Genomic DNA, 21,341 nt, shown 5'->3' with positions numbered 1-21,341 from the left:
GGATTATTAATACTTTAGTATTTGCCTGAATTCTAATACAAATGTTTCTATTGACAGCGGTTAATCAAAAGAAAGTGATTTTTTATAACATTTCAGTATAAAATGAAGTGAATAAATTTAAAACAAACTAAATTTTCCTTTACCGCCCAAATCTACCCACTCATTGGTTCTCGCCAATAAAAAGTCATCTGTCATATTTGAATTAACTGTGCTAGAGACAGTTGTGTGATGCCAGTGTTAACGTATATCTCGAATTAATCTTTTACCAAAGTATCGTATATGTTGAAACTCGGTCTATGTTTTATGAATAAGTGTCAAATAATTGATGAATTTATTTTATCTACCTTTAATTCATCATTTTATTCTATTGAACTTATTTTAAATTTTAGTTCTTTTTCTATTTCTACAAGTTTTATTGGCAAAAACGGTGAGTACCTTTGCATATGTATTCTTTACATGTTAGAATAAGAAGCGTACCGGTTTTCATATTGTTCTGGAGAATATTTTCATCATTATAAGTTATGATATGAAATTAATAATGTAATTCTATAAATTAAACTATCCTCAAGTTGAAAGTTACGGTTTAACACAACTATGACCACCATGGACTCTCACCAAGAACCATCGCGCGGTGGTCAATTCGGACAATTTTGATGCTCAAAATTTTAAGTAATCCAGTAAAAACTTTGTAGAAATGTTATAACGAGATTTCCAATGGAAGCGTATTAACATTTATTTTGAAAAATCCTTAAACTCATGCACTTTTGTTTGTATTAGAATGAGAAATTTAAGCATTTTTTAAATCAGTCAAATTTAATACAATGTCTAATTGGTTGAATATACATACATCATGAATAAGATATCTTTACCTGAGAAGTCAAAAGTCGATTCTTCAGTGTAAACAATAAATCTATATCTCAAATTGAGAAATATGTCAAAAAACATTTAATGGTATATTTACTTTTATATATTATGGAATTTAGAAATATAATTTATATTTCTAAATTCTAAATAAATATGGAATTTAGAAATATAATTTATATTTCTAAATTCCATAAAATATAAAAGTAACTATAGAAATTTGTCAACACTAGTATTGGAATAATAAAAGTTTGGAACATGAAATAATCCAATAATAATAATAATAATAATAGAGTTTATTTTCGGTAAATAAACAAACAATAATAGCAAATATCAAAAATCACAATCCCATATTACCTTTCAGTGTATATGAATTGCAAATATTGAACATAATACCCTCATTGAAATCTATATACATATATTCATTCTATTAAACAAAATTAAATAAATATATGTATTTATTTAATTCAACAGAATGAAGTGAATATATGTATATAGATTTCAATAATTCAATAACTTATTGATTTTATGATGTAAAGTGCCGAAATAAGAACTGTCCTGTTCTCTATATTTATATTGATGTTTTTGTTTAATTCTCAATTCATTTTCAGATGGGGGATAATTCGTCAGTTAAAGTAGCAGTCAGATTGAGACCTTTAGTGAAAAGTGAAATAGAAAAGGGATGTAAAAATATTTTGGAAGTTTATAAAGATGCATCACAGATTCGTGTCAAAGATACTGAGAAAGCTTTCACTTTCAATTATGTTTTGGACACGGATTCATCTCAAGTGGACTTATATAATTCTTGTGTAAAAGACATAATTCCAAATTTATTCAAAGGTAAGTTCAATAACGTTGAATCGTCCATGAATAATGAATGCTTAAAAAAAATTGTATCGACCTGCTTCATGATATCTTTTAAACTTGGGCTCAAATGATATTTTCAGGATACAACTTGACTATCCTTGCTTATGGACAAACGGGATCTGGTAAAACTCATTCAATGGGAACAACATATTCAGGAAATGAAGATATGGGTGTAATTCCCAGGAGTGTAAAGCAAATTTTTGAAATTGTTAAAGATAATTTTACATTTGATTTTACTATAACTGTCTCTTTTATGGAATTGTATCAAGAAATTCTTTATGACTTGCTGTCAGAAAAACCTAGAGAGCAGTGTATATTAGAAATAAGGGAAGACCCTCAAAAAGGTAAGATATTCGACAGTATTCTAAATGAGCTCCGCATTGATTGTAAGTCGTATCAGATTGCGCCAAATTTGTATTCCACAACTCGAGTCAATCTCTACTATCAAAATCTGCAATAGAAATGCGTTTCAAATATATGGATCTTGTCGAAATCCCATTCCGATATATATTGTATGTTTTTTATATCATCGTTTGTTTTTAAAAACATTTTGACATTTGACAGGTTGGGCATTTTGAAAACTGAACCAAAAGGAATCTGAATTTACTATCTGCTTTAAATATACATAATTGACGAACTTAAGATAGATTTCAGTCTTGAATGGGTATAGTTATACGGCAAAAGCAATTCTTCAAGTTAGTTTACAATGATTCCTGCGACGTTGCTGGCGTTATTTAGAGCATCAAATAGAAAGGGAAATTTCTATTTTGAAGCTTCCATGGTAAAGGCTATAGAATACCAAATTTTGACATGAAAGAAGTGAAAAATTTCGATGAGATTTGTTTTTTTATAGATAATATCAGATAATGAATGTATTCTTAATGGCAAAAATGAAAAGATATTTATGGTGGTGAATGTGTCTTCTGAACTTTTTATTTATTGAATTTCTCAAATTTTTAAGGTTCAATTCACATTTGAGTTTCTGTATTTATGTTGCGTTCATACTGAATTTAGATTTTTTCTTCTCTATCTTTTACTCAGAAGATATCTTTTATTTAAGGTATTCACATTCCCGGTTTGACCGAAATTCCTGTTGAGAATACTAATGATATTTTCAATTGTTTAATAAGAGGGTCTAGTGGCAGGGCTACTGCATGTACAAACATGAATGCTCAGAGTTCTAGAAGTCATGCCATTTTTACATTAACTATTGCTATGCAAGATAAACATCATAGGTGAGTGATTTTTGCATATTTGTTTATACGATATAACTACTTACATGATAAAACTCTTCAGGATTATTTAATATATTAATAGGTATTGTAATATTCTATGTTGGGAACACTATTACTCAAAGGTTCTAATTTTTTCAGTGAGGAAAATAAAACAGCGAAATTCCATCTTGTCGATCTGGCTGGATCAGAAAGGCCTAAGAAAACTGGAGCTGTAGGAACAACTTTCAAAGAAGGTGTTAATATCAATAAGGGACTCTTAGTATTAGGAAATGTTATATCTCTTCTAGGAGAGGAGAAACAAGAAAATAGGTTCATACCGTATCGTGACAGTAATCTTACCAGATTATTGAAAGGCAAGATTTTTTCTACATAATTTATTCATGAAAAATAAAAGAATAAGAAGAAACTCAAATTCTACAATTAATTCTTAATGAAATATATGTATAATTGATAATCAAAAAAATTTACTTAACTGAATTTTTTTAAATCGTAGATTCACTTGGGGGTAACAGCATAACTCTGATGGTAGCGTGTGTCAGCCCTGCTGACTATAACATAGATGAAACATTATCAACCCTAAGATATGCAGATCGGGCCAGGAAAATAAAGAACAAACCAATTATCAACCAAGATCCTCAGACAGCCCAAATAAATGAGCTGAAGAAAACAGTAAAGATGCTACAACTGCAAATATTAGAACAAGGTATGTAAATATCTCTTTAGTTTATTATTGTCTTCAATTAACCTGAAGTAAATGTAGTGTGAAACTGAGTGTAACCTTTTTTTTTCTTGGCATTTAATTTTTGTTGATATTTTTTAATTTTTTTTACAGGTATTCCTCAAGTTTCATTAGGGAATATAATGCATCTGGAACAAGAGATAGCTGATATCAAAGCGAAAAATAGAGATCTCACTCAAAAATTATCGTCTGCCCTTAATGATAAAGCTGGTTTATTTGAAAAACTATTACATCTTCAACAATGCAATGAAATTCTGAGCAAAAAAATTCTGGACCTCAAAGAAAATTATGATGTTACATTGAATAACATAACTCTTGCCATTGAAAATGGTAATACTGACGAACTCAAAGATTGCCAAACCAAATTAGAAGAAATGAAAGAGCAATTTGAAGAGTTGAATGCCGAAACCAAAAAAGCTGAAGTAGATATGAATGTTCAAGAAGCAGAATTATTCTCCCTTTTGGAATCTAATAATCAATGCAATGAATCTCAAGCTAAAGAAATAAACGATATACAAGAACATTATGCCTCAAGACAAATTGAACTGAATAACGAATTGAAAGAATTGTTGAAAAAACTTGCTATGAAAGAAATATTAGCAAAGGAAATGGAAAAGAATGCAGAGAACATGGTAGACTATAAGAATATTCGAGAGAATGAACTGAAAATTGAAGGTGAGTGAAACATTCTTTGGAAGTAATTTCTATCAAATAATGTTAATTTCTTTATCCCAACAGCACTAGAGAGAGAAAAAAATGAATTGATGCAACAACTCAAGAATGCACAGCATAACGTGCCGAGCAAAATTGCTGAAGAACGCCGTAAAAGAGTAAAGGAACTAGAAGGCCAAATTCATGATTTAATGAGAAAACTGAATGAACAGAATAAACTTATACGATTGAAAGAAAAAGATGAACATAAAATAAAGCAACTCAATCAAGAAATATTGCAAATGAAACAGAATAGAGTGAAGTGAGTAAATCATTGAAAAAAATTTTTATCTTTATTATTATGGGTTTCATTCACGAATTTTCGAATTACCTGCGGCAACATTTTGAATTCAGTTTTGGAAAAAGTTTCAATTGCTTCATTCCACGTGCTCAAAGTGATAAAATCATCAATGACCATTCCAATGCAAAATATGACAGATATGAAGTCTGTTCTTCTTTTTCTATTCACTAGTCAGTGCCCCCCTACTGTTATCTGATAAAATCAATGTAACAATATTTAATATCCTTTTAAATCTACAGGGTGTTTCCTAAACATGCGGCAAAAATTCAGGGGGTTGTTCCTTGGACTATTTTAAGCATGTTTTGTCCTTGGATGATTTTTGAAAAACCTTTTTGTTTCGAAGATACAGGGCGAACAACATTTTTCATATTTTTAAAATCAATAATAGTTTAAATAAAAATGCGTACCGCACTGTGTTTACTAAGTAGGTACAATTTATTTTTAAATTTGTTTAACAACATTCCAATTACTAAAAACGGCCAGTTTTTTGACTAAAAATTGATAAGTGCAGATGGTAAAGGAATACAGATTAAACACGGTTTTCATTTGAATTCGTTTTGTGATGTATTAGCAATTTTTAGTCAAAAAACTGGCCGTTTTTAGTAATTGGAATGTTGTTAAACAAATTTAAAAATAAATTGTACCTACTTAGTAAACATAGTGCGGTACGCATTTTTATTTAAACTATTATTAATTTTAAAAATATGAAAAATGTTGTTCGCCCTGTATCTTCGAAACAAAGAGGTTTTTCAAAAATCATCAAAGGACAAAATATTCTTAGAATAGTCCAAGGAACAACCCCCTGAATTTTTGCCGCATGTTTAGGAAACACCCTGTATATAATCTGCAATCGATGTTGCCATATTTTGCAATGAAAACAAAATGCTTTAAATTTTATATCCCCACATTTATTAATAATCCAGACATTTTAATCAAAATTTGGTAGGAACCTCGGAATCTGAGATACCCATTTATAAACTTATATTTTCACATCTTAAAAGTTGTCTCAAAACCTACATATGGAAGGGACAAAGGTCACAATTTTTTTTGCAAATATCTTGTTTCCTATGGGAATTTTGCTATTTGTGTTCATTATCAATATTGAAGAGGATTCATTTCCCTACAACTTTTGTTTCAGATGTTTTTCTATATTGAATCGTTTTCAAGATAGGGGGCAGAGAGCATCATTTAAGGTCAACCGGTCAAAAACACGCCCTTTAAAGTTCGTTTATTATTTGATGAATACAAAATTATTGATAATATTTATTTTTTATCATCTATTATTTTATATTTAATAATTTTTCTACCAAAGCATTTATTTTTTGTATTTGCAAAACATGTTCAAAAAATCAATTTTTGTAACCTTTGACTTAAGATTTTCAAAATCGCGGACAGCCTAACATGTAGGTTTTGAGACAGCTTTTAGAAGTTTATATGAGTTTAAAGCTGGGTAACTCAAATTCTAAGGTGAACTACTAAATTGACTGGACTATTTTATCCTTTTTAGGTGATTAATAAAAATAGTTTACAAATGAAAGGTTGAAATGTGATGTTTTAACGATAGTCTATAATAGATCATTCTTTTGAGAAATCCCTATTAAAATATGCCTTCTACAATCATTTCAAGTGTAATGTTTAGGCTTTGATTAGCTAGATAATATGACAATGGAGCAAGGGTTTTTTAAATTTTTATATTTTTTGTCTAGCTTTTTATACCTTATATTTAGTACATATGAAGTTATTTATAATGGGGATCTTGCAGATTAGTGAAAAGTATGAAAGAAGAATCTGAAAAATTCAGGACATGGAAATTGAAGAGGGAAAGAGAGTTGGCAAAGCTTAGGCAAGAAGATGTTAAAAAAAAGAATCAAATTCAAAAGATGCAGGCTATGCACTTAAAACAACAGAACGTGCTTAAGAGGAAAGTTGAAGAAGCTGTTGCTGCAAATAAAAGACTGAAAGATGCTTTGACTACAAGAAAAATAGCTCAAGAGCACAAATCTTCTGGACTTGAGAGGTTCAGCAATTGGGTGAGTAATAATAATGAAATAATTGTATATTAATTTGTTGAAAGAGATTAACCATTTATAACCTCCAAAATTTTGTTGACAATGACTAGTGTCAAGTGGTCCGTATATACAAAGTGTAAAGTGGTCCGTATATTGAAAAGCATTTGTAACAATAGTAACCACTCTGAAATTCTCGGCGATTTACGGACTATACCTTTGAAATTCATTATCAAATTAAATAAAACACAGTAATTTTCACAAATATTTTTATGTTCACAACAATTGTTTTGCCAACACCCTTCAGATTACATTTCTACTGTTAAAATGTAACTTACCGTGGAGTGCTGATTTTTTCAAGAGAGATAGACGAGGGAACATAGTGCCACACCTATTTGAAGAGTATTTTTTTATTATAAAAACATAAAATTTGCAGAGTTATTATGTTTCCATTAAGTTCGAATATAATATTCTTTCAGCTGAAACATGAAGTTGAGGTAGCTTTAGGATTCACTGAGCTTGAAGTTACGTTGGCTGGACTTTTGGAAGATAGAGCTTTGCTGCAAAAACAGTTAGATACGTTACAGGCATCAAGCAATCCAGATCTCAATGAAATTAAGAATTTAGAATATGATATTGATTTACGTTCTGTACAAATCCAAGATATGCAACAGAAACTTCTAGAGTCAGATGATGGTTTGTAAAATTTATTTGTTTATATTAAATCTATTTGTACAGTGCATCCCATTTTGGGTGAGACAGCCAGGTTTCTCGCTTGTTATATAAGATAGAGCCTTGCGGTTTTCACGTTCCTGTCCTACTTTTTCGTGAAACTCAAGTTGGTCTAATCAGATTTTGCATAACTGTTTCCGTTCAAGAGATACAGGGTGGTTTTGGAAATTGATACTTTTCGGACCCCTTCTTTATCTCCGAAGTTATTAGAAATAATGCTGAGGTAAAAACTACGTCTGAATCAGAATTCTGCGTATAATCCAGTGGCGTACTCAATTTTTTTTTTCGGGGTATGGTTTTGAAGATTCAACACAAACTTATATTTTTTTTAATGGAACACCATGTATATCATTACTTCGTTGAATTCGTTATTTTTTTCCCTTCAAAATGATGTATGATACTATGTAAGAAGGATGTTCAAAAATGTCAAAAAAACACTAAAACATCAAATAATGATGGTTTTTTGTTAATGGACAATGGATTTCCCATAAAAAAAAAGAATCAATACTAATAACAATAATTTATAGCGATGACAGCTAGATCAGATTGTTTTTTCCCTCCAATGCCTACTTGATAAAACAATGCTCCCACATGCATAGTAGCCATAATAACAACAAGGATGTTTGTATCATCAATGACCTACTACTTTTAAAAATCGAAAGTAATAATTCTCTTATCGAAACATAGAAAATTCATGGCCCATTTACAAAAAATCATCATTATTTGATGTTTTAGTGTTTTTTTTAACATTTCTGAACATCCTACCTACATGGTATCATACATCATTTTGAAGGAAAAAAAATAACGAATTCAACGAAGTAATAATATATAGGGTGTTCCATTAAAAAAAATATAGGTTTGTATTGAATCTTCAAAACCATACCCCGAAAAAAAAAATTGAGTACTCCACTGGATTCTACGCAGAATTCTGAATCAGACGTAGTTTTTACCTCAGCATTATTCCTAATAACTTCGGAGATAAAGGAGGGGTCCGAAAAGTATCAATTTCCAAAATCGCCCTGTATCTTTTGAACGGAAACAGTTATGCAAAATCTGATTAGACCAACTTGAGTTTCACGATAAAGTAGGACAGAAAAACCGCAAGGCTCTATCTTAAATAACAAGCGAGAAACATGGCAGTCTCACCCAAAATGGGATGCACTGTACAGTGGTCTGGACCAGTTCGGAATCAGAGTAATGTGATATTAAAAATGATCCTGTTTCAGATGTAAAAGCTAAAATCAATTTAGATAACGTTCAAACTATGGCTGAGGCAAAACAAGGTATGCGAGTACTTATTGATTTAGCAATCGAACTGAAAAAGAAAGAATGCAGTTTGACAATGAAATCGATTGAATTAGAAAATACTCCTAGTGAAAATCATCCAGAGAAAAAAGCGTACGATGAGAAACTGAAGCAACATGAAAAAGAATATTCTATCGCCCTTGATAATTTAGAACAAGAATATCAGGAAAAAATAGCGATTCTTTTAAGACAGCTTAGGGGAATAGAATTGAAAAGTGAGTAAACTGAAAATAATAATAATTATCTTTATTTTCTGACCTTAAATCAGTACAGATGTCATTAATCATTATCATTAATTCCTTTCAGCATTCAATTCTGAATCCGATGGCGTTAAACTGATGAAAATACAGACTGAACAACTCGAGCTTAAAGAAAAAAAGATCGAAGAATTAACTAAATTATTGGAGCAGAAGCAAGAAATAAAAGAATCTTTAGAACCTACAATAATTATTACAAAGGATGAAACACCTCCAAAAAAAGTCAAATTATTGGACGGAACATTCATTGTTGATGGAAAAGTAATTCATTTGATATTTCATTTTCTAATTGAATTATGCCTAAATTTTTCTTCAGGAAAATTTGGATACTCCTATGGTGGAAGAAGATAACGTATTGAAAGATCCAGACTGGGTTAATACTCCAATAGGAAGGAAGGTTATGGAAGATAGAAAGAATTTAGTTGTCCAAAAGATGAGACATACAATAAAAACAAAGCTTTCGTTTGAAGGTAAGTGAAACAGAAATAATTCAGAGTGAGCCTTGACTTGTACATACTATTCAATCGCATAAAGATTCGAGTCGTTAAAATTTTCTCATAAAAATAAAAAACACTCTTTTCAATTGAATTTTGGTGAACAATTTATTGCGATCATGAAATGAGATGAAGATTTTTTTGTCGTTATTGACTAAAACAAAAAATGTATTCATTGTTTCAAATAGTTTTGACAATCCACTTCTACAAGGATAAATATTGAAAGCTAGAGCTCTCAATTTGGTTACTTTACACTGATATTTTAGGTCTTTCATAATGTTGATTCGAACAGTGCTTCTGTAAAGCTCTATTAGGCATTTGTATATGTAAAAGATAAATCGGTTTTTTCTGTAATAATGAACTCCTTTTGAATTATAACAAAAACACCAATAATGTGGATTTCGCTAAGAACAAATACTAACACAGTACTGGTAATGTTTGAAATGAATTCCAAAAATTCAATAAACACATCATTACAAAATAGAATGAAAGCAAATGTATCTTACTTAATTGAATAAAATAAATAAATTCAAGTTTACAAAGGATTTGACAACAGTAAATTTTCGAAGAATTGGAAATAAATATGATTCATTATTTTTATTATTATTGTCAAAAATATGAATTTTACTAGGTGATTGTCGAAATGTTTAAAGATCTTGACATTGACCATATCTAAAAACAGCCTATTTTTAAAAAATATGGTGTTTTTGAAAATTTATATTTTTATGGCCATATATTATACAGGTCACATTGAAAGTATTACACCCAAGAGGAATGATTTCTTCAATTCAATATTTTGGCAAAGTGGTCTTCCACAAAAAAATTATACTATAATTGTCGTAAATGTTCATGTAATCCAAAACATAGCTGAAGAAAATATTTCTTCTGGATGTAACAAAAAAGGTATCAGACGTGAATTTGTTCAAATGCTCTTTCTGAATCAGCTTAATCATCTTAATCAAATCTAAATTTAGAAAAAATGCATTGATTTCTAGATCCACTCACTCTAGATTCAAATATTCGTACAAGTCAAAGATTCACGCTGTATAGTTTGCAAATATCAGCAGATATTACAATTTAATTTCGTGTTCGGGTTTCTTGTAAAAACAACATGCAGCACATGTTTCCAAAGTTGAAAATAAATTTAATCATTAATTGGCTACAAAAATATAAAATGTATTCATCCTCTTACTTTTTGCCAAGATAAAAGAGAGAGACTGGAATTTATTATAATAATTTACAATGTCATCAATACTAAGAATATTGATTTTATTTAACCATGACTAATCAAAAGTGTTGGCGCTGTTGTTTATTGATTAATTATTTTGTCTTCACTTTTTTCTTTCAGGAAATGAATCGTATATGTATAATATCGACTGATATCTGCTAACTATATTTTGTTTCAAAGAAGTTTAGTAATATTCTTCAAAATAGAGGATATTTTCAGAATATTGTCCCCTTCAAAAAAAGTTTATCTCAGAGAATTAAATATGCAAAAGTAAGGAAATAATGAGAAAAATTGGTGAAATATATAAATCATATGGAGATAGCGAGTAAGAGGGAGAGAGGAAGTTACTATTTATCACATCGGATTATTGTTCATTATAATCTTTTAATTGTCTTATTGATAATAAGAAATGTTTTGAACAGAATTAAACTATAAAATAGAAGAGCTAGTAATGAAGAAAAAATACTAGAAACAAATTCATTGAATTTTTTTATGCTGAGAATTATTTTACTTATATGATGCGATAAGGGATGAACTGCTTTTGGTTTTTATGATTTATAAACATTAATTCTTAACTGTTTTTCTACCAATGACAAGTAGTCCCCAAAATCGCTTCAAACTTCTCGGCGATAGATGGACCATACTAGTTATGGATAGTTCATTTTTTTACCGTAATTTTTCTGTTATTTCACTAATTCTCTCATTATTGCTGTTGAGCAAATAATATTAGATTAAATAAGGGATATTCAACTGTAAAACGGCCCTTTTTAGTCATTGCATCAATATTTCTTGAGAACGCTCAGACTTGTGAATTGTATATGAAGGGTTTTCCAATAAGAGGTTTCATTTTGAATAACCCTCCATCTAGGCAGCTGTCATCTTTTGACATTTGCCAAGTAAAAATAACCTCATTATTAAAAATGGAATGAAACACATTTCAACAACGCACAACGCAAAGTTAATGCAAACTTTGACATACCTATAGTTTTACTCAAAACACATGAAGGACAGGTGAAGGTATCAGTCACAAGGAACTATTTATATATAATTTATTCAGCAGCAACGTTTCGGGAAATTTATTCCCTTCCTCAGGCTAAAAACAATTTTACCTAAATTAGTAATGGGTAGCATGAGATCTTGAACATGAACTAACTAAAAATATACTCTCAGCAAAACAATATAGAACAAACACACAGGTTCACTGTGTATTACAATTGAAAAAACAAACAATCAACACTCGAAACTGGAACATAAAAAACGCAAATGAAAATTACACCAGCTCACCTTGTGAATAAGAAATTACGATGTGAATCATTTGAAGAAATTCAAATTCGTGGAGAAAATAAAAATAACAATTTTCTTTCATCTCGGGGATCCAAACAAACTCTCTGACGTATCGGTCGCAGGTTCATCCATTCGAATGTAACACAGAACTGCACCAGATGGAAAGTGATATGTCATGAAGATTATAATTTTATTTCTTTAATCAGGTTCGAATATACGATGTTCAGTGAACCTATATCAGACCGCGCATTGATTGAATTCGGGTGTCTCTTGATGAAGAGCATCTCTTTGAAATTACGTTTGAACCAATTGTTCTCCCTGGTCAGAATTTTTGCGTCATCAAAATCAAACTGATGTCCCTCAGACATGGCATGCTGTGCAAGCGCAGTTGTGTTGGATTGTTTCATGCAATCTGATTGATGTTGTTTAATCCTGGTACCAAAATACTGTCTAGTTTGTCCGATATATGTACCTGTACAATCTTTACAATTGACTCTGTAAACCAAACCCGATTGCCTGTAATCCGGATCCCTGTCCTTAAGTTGGGAAAATAGTTTTCCGACGGTCTTATTATAATATGAGACGATAATTGATGACGAATTCCTCATAACCTTTATCAACCTCTGGCTTAATCCCGGTATATAAATAAGTTTATTGTACTTTTTATCAGCACCATCCGAGTCAGGTGGACAACTAGGAGTCACCATAGGAGTAGAAGTGTGAAAAATTCTACTAACAAGGCTTCTCGGGTACCCATTCTGAATGAGTAAAGTTGCTTGCTCTATAAAATTTTTTGTATGGAATGACTCGTGAGACATACCGAGGATCTTATGTCTTATGGATTTGATTATTGCTATTTTTTGGGATGTGGTATGTAACGAACTAAAATGTAATGTTCTGTGAGAAGCAATAGGCTTAGAGTATAAATCGGTCTTCAAGTGTCCGCCCTCTCTTATGATCCAGACATCCAAAAACGGAATTCTACCATTATCTTCAATTTCATGTGTGAATTGTAGGTCACAATGAAAGCTGTTAAAAATTCTCAAAACAATTTCTATTTTATCACGAGGGACCGCCATGATTATGTCATCAACATAGACAAAAATAAAAGGTATAAAAAAGTCCAATGACAACAGAACAAACTTGATGAGACTGTTCATAATTAATTCAGCTAAAATCGGTGAAGCCGGGTTTCCCATAGCCGAGCCTCTGACCTGTGCATAAAATTTTCGATTATACTGAAAATAACTATTTTTGAACACGAAGTTGACTATCGTAACGATGATATTAAAATTGTTTTTAGCCTGAGGAAGGGAATAAATTTCCCGAAACGTTGCTGCTGAATAAATTATACATAAATAGTTCCTTGTGACTGATACCTTCACCTATTCTATTGATATTAGGAACGATAAGTGCTTTTATTGATATCACATGAAGGACTTTTATGGACGCATTTTTCAACATATTTATTCATTTAATAAATCATAATGAAGTGGATTCCGGTATCATCAAGATATTTTTTATGCTTCCCCACTAGTTCCACCTCGGTTTGATTCATGAATAGCGTAACCTTTTCACAAGTTGAACTTTTTCTTTAATATTCTAAAAAAACATAAATAAACACAAGTGGATAAATGAGATTTTTCATACTACATTCATTCATTGATCATTTATGAGATCAAGCCATCAAGGCAACTATGAGTATGACAGTATGAAGTAAAAACTTCACCATTATCAAAAATGGTGAAATAAACATTCATTTATTTCTCTATAAATATTTTAATATCAAAATGAAACCTCTTATTGGAAAATAATATCAAAAAAGTGTCCCCCTTCGATAAAATCTGATCTGATCTGAGCGTTTTTCTGAAATGTTGGTGCCGTTTCTAAAATTTTCTGTTGGCCAGCCTGTATATACATACAAATATTTTCTATTTTGAAGAATTACTCATTCTATTCATGAACATTTATAGTTTTTTTTTTTTAATTTTTCTGATTTGAGTATAAAATTTTTGGAATTCATTTTCATGAATTTTTTTTTTTTTTTGAGTGTCATATATATCAAATGAGCTTTTCAGATCAAAGAAAGAAACGGGCATTTAAACAAGTACGTCTCTATAGACGAAAAAGCAGATCTTCAAACAAAGATGCTGTTGGCTAAAAAATTCTGTTAGGTACTACAGAGTTGTGATACATTCACTCTTAAATGATATTTAAGCAGGTAATATGGAAATTGTTAACAGTGTTTTTTATTATGGTAAAATAATGATTAATTTTTTTTCTATTCTGTACGTTTTGTGCGATTCAAGTTAAATTTGAAAATGTCTTCATGAAAGAACAACATTGTTGATTATTCCAGTATTATCATGGAATTGAAGAAAGCATTGACAACTCTAGAATATCCATGTAATGGATTTTTATTTTCAATAATAAACCTCTGGGATAGTCCAAAAAAAAAAATATTTCACACTCCTCTATTCCTAAAATTTTTATCGTTCAAAATTTTGGAATGAAAATTCAATCGAATAAAAAAAACACCGTTTGTCCATAACTTTAAGAGCTATTCGGTAAAAAAACTCTTTCCTAGCTCTAGCTAGGAACAATTTTATTACCATAATGGATCATTTTCTCTAGAATATGATCCATACATTTTGAAGGCAAACAAAGACGAAAAACTCATATCCAAAGGAGTTGAATACACAAATGTGTATTGGCATAATTGTGCAATATTTTTTACAAAGTTTTGATTAGTCAACACACTCCAGATGTGACCAGGTAGTTTAAGTGCTTGCCCAATACCCAAGCGGCCACAAGTTCAATTCTGAAGGGGTTAAATATCTTTTTCATTTTGAGCTACTTTTTATTATAAAAACTACGGATTTGGAAAATTCATTGAGATAGCTGGAAATAATGAACCATTGGGTAAAATTTGTAGTGTTTTTTTTTGTCAGCGGAGTAAAATTGGTTTAACAAATGTTAATATGTATCTCTAAGTCAATGGCTTATAAGAATTATATGCATTTCATGAATGATGAAATAAATGTAATTTTTTTGTTGCAGATAATAAATCAACTGATAAAGCAGGCAAAAGATCGTCTGATGGAGGCTGTGCCTGTACCACTAACTGCCAGACAAACAGATGTGGCTGTCGGAAAACTGGCCTAGGTTGCAAGAATGGCTGCAAATGTAATGTTTGGGCGTGTACAAACAGAACAGAAGACAAACCAGTGAGTGAAAATGTATGATAATGAATAACAATCATTCTTGTGTGAAATCTCTCCTCTAAGCAATACATATTTGGGTGAATTACATCAAGATAAACGCAAGATCATATTTTTATTTTTCAATTTACTGATTCTAAAACAAATATATTGAATTAAAAATGCTAAATCCAGATGAAAATCCAGAATTTAACTATCATATATTAATTCATCAACTGTCAGGAATTGAACTTGCTTAAGTATCACTATCCATCTATTCTAATAGCGTTCTAGTAATTCAAATGGAGTGATACTGAAATAAAAATTTTTTTTTTTTTTAGTTCATGTTTTTGTACTAGGTAATATGGTTTATTAAGGACCACATTTAAAAAACAGAGATAATAACTAAGTTATTAATCTTATTGACATTAATTTGATGTCTACTGATTGCATATATTTTAATTTTTGTTTCTATTTCTTCAGCTTCAAAACTTGGATAAAAGGACTTTCAAAAAACCAAGGTAGGGTTCATATTTTGTAGTGTCATTACAAATATTATCTGTAGTTAAAAGAGTATCTTTACTGATTCTACAAGGTGGTTCATCATGAACTGGACAAACATATATTCAAGGCCTGTTTAGTCAGAAATCTTTATCTTGTTTGTATTGAACATTCAAAAATACTCTGATGTGACCAGAAATCGTGACTTCAAAGGTTATATATGTGTATATAAAAATGATGATCCGTATATCGCCGAGAATTTTAGAGCGGTTACTAGTGGCTTTCAATGTTGCAAACCTGCAAGAAGCAGGTAATCACCTGCTTCTTAATTACGGATCGCTTGACACTTGTCATTGGTCAACTTAATTTTTCATTAACATAATTTTGGAGGTTATAGATGGTTGATCTCTTTTAATTTGTGAATAACTAATAGTTCTTAATGGCTCTGAAGGGAATTTGTTTCATAATCAAAATAATAAAGTTTTTGAGAGTTAGTCGTCATGGAGAATATCCATAAACAATAATCTGAAAACTAAAATGTCAACCGGAGTGGGCGTGGTTACCGAACCTAGCCAGAATAAAAGTACGGTTGCTCTGGTGACAGATAACTCACTGAAGTTTGAGGAAATAGTCACCGGTTTTTGAAGAATTTGACATATATGGACCATACATTTTCTATCCATAGTACCCAAGGTGATATACGGACCATACCCATAATGCTGGTTATGTAACTCACCACACTCAATAGAATATTGAACAGAAATGACGTTGAGCACCCTGTATCTCTCGTTTATGTCATTAGGCAAAAATGATTCTTATCTACGTGACTATATGTTTGTTCAGCTTATAATGAAACCGTGTATATACATTGTATAGTAATAATATAACTATTAAATTTTATCTTTCTATCAAGCTAATTGAAATGCATGATATTCAATGTTTTTCATATTTGAATATGAATTGATTCATAGTGTAAAAGTAGAAGTAGATGGAATGAATATCCTTTGTTCTTTGAATTATTCCTATAACTCTTATAATTTTATAGAAAAGCACGTATTGCTATTAGAAGAGTTTTCAATCCTGTCACACCCTGATTCCTTTACCAGTTCCTTCAGGTTAGATTGCTAAAATTTTAATTCAAGCATAAAATTTAAAGTTTTTTTTTTCTTTTGCAGAATTAAAGAGTGAATAGAAGACCATAGTGTATCAAACTGTGATATCGCACCTACCGAAAATTCTAGATGATAGGTGGGCATACCTTACTCTTTAGGAAGAGAAGTTGAAAATGCTCCTGAAATTTATTGAAGATGTTTTGCTGTCAATAAATTCTCATTATTTATGTTATAATTTACAAAATCAAACAAATTTAGACTAGATCTATTTTTAATTTTTTTGTGATTTATAAGTGATATTTTTCTTGTTGTTTATTGAAGTCTAGAATTTGTTTGAAAGTATTTTGGACAATTAAAAAATAATAATGGCAAAATTGTCTTAACAAATCTTTCTATCCTCTTTTGAAAAATATAATTTATTTACTATTTTAATACTAAGTGCATTGAATTTTATGAATTAATTTGTTGCAAACTATTATCTTCAAGGATATTATCAATATTCAGGTTTTATTGTCTGTTATTAAAATAATAGTTTCATCAAATATATTTTAGATAAATTACAGAGGTAATGTTTTGCCTTAAAAGTAAAATTCGAGTGAAATAAATGTATATAAATGTGAATGTAGAAATAAAAGGAACTTGAACTTGAAATGAAAGGTTGTTTTTTTCTCAGTAAGAAGATCATTTACCATTATTAAACAAACAATCAAAATCTAAGTACTGTAAAACACAAGATAGTAGATTACTCAATTATTTTTATTGTGCAGTTTCTTTCACTGAACCATACATATTGAGTTCAATTGTTATGGATACAAAGAGAGTTAAACAAATCAATAATGTACGAACTTTGAATATTGCTTTTCCCAAGTTATCTTAGACTAAGCTTGCTGTGGTAATTCTTAAAACACTGACTTAGTCTACATCCAAACTTGAAAAAGTTTCGATTCAATATGCTCGTTTGTGCACCTATATTCTTAAGAATGGATGAGACCTTTTGAATAAATCTTCTAGTAAAGCAGATAAAAAACATTTGCTCAATTTGTAAAAATATTTCTTTATTGAACTTATCATTACTGTCCTATGTTATTGATCAAATTCAATACAAAGCTCCCTATATCTTCATCTTGATTTGTCCATGTTACTCTAACACCTTTATGATCACTTTCTTCCCCTTCCACAGTAATCATAACTGATTCTACTGATATTTCTCCATCAACAAAAGTTACTGTCCACTGGGACAATTTCTCTTTCATAATATCATAAAGTTTATGAGCCGTTGATATTGCTGGTCCAGAATCATTGATGTAAACTGTTGAGGTAAATCTAAAAAAAAAATGTAACTGAAATATATATGTTTAACATTTTCAGGTAGTTAAAATTTTTATCCCAAAATGATTTCCACAGTTCAAGGTTCAAAATAATATATTGAAATAAGATAACTTGATCAGCAAAATAAAATAGTCGAAAAATATGATTTACCTTATTATATGTCTATTAATACCAGCTTCTTTACATGCTTCATCTACATCTACAAAACTTATATTACTATCTTTTATCATCAATACCCCATGTAAAGTACGTCTTCTTTTTGGATCTGGAGGTAGAGCATTAAAAGCTTTAGCTTCATTTTTCAGTAGTTGTAAACTAACATTCACAGGCATTTTAACAGGGGTCTGAATAATAGCTGTTTCACCATTGGCAGGATCAAAACACTTTATACTAAATTCTTGCTCTATTTTATCCTTCAAGAAGGCAATTTTCTCAGCTTCTCCATGCACTAACATAACATTTTTAGGTTCACAATATTGAATCAACTGCATTATACCTTTTGCATCAGCATGTGCTGAAAAACTCATGTATTCTACAGACATTTTCACCTCCACAATTTGTCGATTTTCAAATTCAATTTTTTTAGCACCATTCAATATTTTATGTCCAACTGTTCCCTGTACACAAAAACCTGGCATTATCACCATATTATTTTCATTTGGAGCCCATTTCTTGAAAATTTGTAGACTCAGACCTGCATGCAACATACCTGGAGTGGCAAAAACCACCATAGGTCCAGGATTATCCATATATTGTCTGTCAAATGGTTTAATATGTTTAAAATCAAACATATTTCTTTGAACAAAGGTTTTTCTAATTTTCTGATTAGTCCAAGTAATAAACATCTTGTAATAATTATTAGCCTTTTCAGTTAAACCTAAAGCAAAATAAACAGGTGCTTTTAAATTCATTCTTTCCCAATAAGTCTCTAGTAATATACAAAGCTCTTGTGCTCTCCCTAAAGCAAATACAGGAATCAAAACCTTTCCTCCTTTATCTATACATTCATGAACTTTTTTCAAGAAATCTCTCTCTCGACATCGTTTAGAATCTCTTATTGTTGTAGCATAAGTAGCTTCGGAAATCAAAACATCTGGTTTACATTTATCAATCCAAGCAGCTCCTAAGTGTCTATCAGGTGTCATATTATAATCTCCAGTATATACTATAGATTGAGATCCTACCCTCACCCAAAACATAGCAGCACCTAAGACGTGTCCAGCGTAATAGGCTTTAATTTCAATATCATTATCTACCATTACAGATTGATGTAATGTCACAGCCACAACTTTTTTCATACAGTCTTTTATCATTTGAGAAGTGAAGAAATTTTGCTCTCCTTTTCGTTCAACTGAAACTTTTCTCATATCTTCTAGTAATATAGGAGCAATAGCTTTTGTGGGATGTGTCATGTAAATAGGGCCATTATAGCCTACCATTTCTGACATATAGGGAAGTGCTCCACAATGATCTAAATGAAAATGGGAAATTATAACACAGTCTATGAATGGAGTAAGAGGTCCTTCGGGATTGACATAAGTAAAATCGGGAAATCTTCTTTCGTCGTTATATCCCATGTGCATACCGCAATCCAACATGATATTTTTACCTCCCATAGATAAGAGTATACAGCTTCTACCAACATCTTGACCGGCACCTAACGGAGTTAATTTAATATCCGGCATTTTGCATCAGAAATAACTCGATTGCTTAGTGTTTGTTATTTTTTGAATTTATAAGGTTAAATTCCAAAACACAGAAAAAAGTTTTACGCACAGAATTATGAATCATATATTTTACTCTTACAAAGTATATCTTACAAAAGAATTTAAATGAAAAGAAAACTCCTATGATTTGAAAATAATTACTGTTTCAAGAAGACTTAAAGCCCTTTCAAATGCAATTTTCTATATTCATGTATTATTTGAAAAAAAAAAAACATGGTTGGTTTGCTTTGTTTAGATCCAGCTTTTAAATTATATGATCAATGTTATGCAAAGTTTTAGATGTAATTTGAAAAAAAAGAATCGTAGTTAGCTAGACCCGCTTGATATTTAGAAGAAAGAAATTTTCGTGGATTTCTAATCGCAGTTGAACAATTTTTGTATTGTATCAATCCATTAACATTTCATCAAGGCCAACTACTACTATAGCTAATTTATTGCATTTATTGATCAATTGACACTGAATTAGAGTCAGTTCGTAATTTTTGGCAAAAAGAAAAACTTAATGAAGAATATAGCGGGATAGCAATTACCACCAAGTGTCGTTCAGAAATAGACAAATATATTTTACATCTGTATATGGAATCTGTTCAGCTCCACGAAAAATATTTTCATTTGTTGAATAACTGGTAACATTAAAAGAAAATCCATTCGTTGAATTACAATGGCTATTCTTTTTTGCGATCCGGTTACACCGACCCCTCACCCCTAAAATATATCGAGGGTTAAAGTTGCGTTGATGCAAGTTGAACGAATATATTTATATACATATATCTCCTGCATCTCAAAACCGACATTCCTACCAAAGGGAAGTATTATTGACGATAATTTTTTTTTGTAAACATAAATACATATAATTATTAATATCAGATCATTTGCAGATTTATTGTTTGGAAATTCAATTAAGATGATCTTTTATATTCATAGTAATCTTTTACATCATAAAAATGTCGATTTTATAACTTTGTGAAATGTTTTTTTCACTGAAAATTTCAGTTATGATCTCTTTTGAAAAAATATACTCCAAATCGAAAAACTAATTTTTATGAGGCTGGCTGACATTGAGAATTGAATATTACCAACGAACAACATATGTTAATCATCGTTTCATTTCCTTCTGACCCCTGCCCTCTCTATTTCACTGATTGTTAGACAGTGACGGCTCGTCGGGGTCGGCAGGGTCGGCCGGGCCGACCCAAAAATTATCGGGAAATAGAAAATAATTCTAGATATTCAATTCATTCAAACTCAATCGGAGTTATCGATTTCGATATCCAAATTCCCTCGGTAATGAATATTTCCACTCAGAACAGGAAAATATAACTTATACCGGCCAATATTTTCTTTCGGACCCACCTAATATTCGATTTCCAAAGCATCCAGCGTTGTTATTCCCTTTCATAAATTGTAACAAACCACAATCGTAAATGGTTACTTTTCGCAACATCACCCCAA

The 21,341-nt window shown here is 30.5% G+C and overlaps 2 protein-coding genes across 8 annotated transcripts; one reads left to right on the top strand and one right to left on the bottom strand.

Moving 5' to 3' along the window:
* Positions 1-65: 65 nt before the first annotated feature.
* On the top strand, positions 66-17,484 carry LOC123670724 (chromosome-associated kinesin KIF4). 7 transcript variants are annotated; one of them, XM_045604255.1, is made up of 17 exons: positions 66-427; positions 1,473-1,701; positions 1,809-2,072; positions 2,789-2,963; positions 3,102-3,316; positions 3,457-3,666; positions 3,796-4,377; positions 4,441-4,675; positions 6,477-6,744; positions 7,200-7,416; positions 8,679-8,972; positions 9,064-9,275; positions 9,331-9,484; positions 15,081-15,247; positions 15,704-15,741; positions 16,767-16,836; positions 16,897-17,484. In XM_045604255.1, the coding sequence occupies exons 2-16, from the start codon at positions 1,473-1,475 to the stop codon at positions 16,813-16,815; spliced, it is 3,309 nt and encodes a 1,102-aa protein (XP_045460211.1). In that variant the 5' UTR covers positions 66-427; the 3' UTR covers positions 16,816-16,836; positions 16,897-17,484. The 7 variants fall into 7 exon arrangements, 6 of the variants coding, with proteins under 6 accessions (XP_045460211.1, XP_045460210.1, XP_045460213.1 ...); XM_045604254.1 differs by having other exon boundaries at positions 15,081-15,259; XM_045604257.1 differs by lacking the exon at positions 16,767-16,836.
* Positions 17,485-17,568: 84 nt separating this feature from the next.
* LOC123670726 (integrator complex subunit 11) lies at positions 17,569-19,927 on the bottom strand. The gene is made up of 2 exons (XM_045604260.1): positions 18,313-19,927; positions 17,569-18,156 (listed from the first exon to the last, which is right to left on the bottom strand). The coding sequence occupies exons 1-2, from the start codon at positions 19,845-19,847 to the stop codon at positions 17,904-17,906; spliced, it is 1,788 nt and encodes a 595-aa protein (XP_045460216.1). The 5' UTR covers positions 19,848-19,927; the 3' UTR covers positions 17,569-17,903.
* Positions 19,928-21,341: the final 1,414 nt, after the last annotated feature.

This window comes from Harmonia axyridis, chromosome 1, assembly GCF_914767665.1.
Source record: "Harmonia axyridis chromosome 1, icHarAxyr1.1, whole genome shotgun sequence".
Taxonomy (NCBI): domain Eukaryota; kingdom Metazoa; phylum Arthropoda; class Insecta; order Coleoptera; family Coccinellidae; genus Harmonia; species Harmonia axyridis.
Note: the sequence above shows the minus strand (reverse complement) of the source record. Positions and strands in the feature narration are given on the sequence as shown.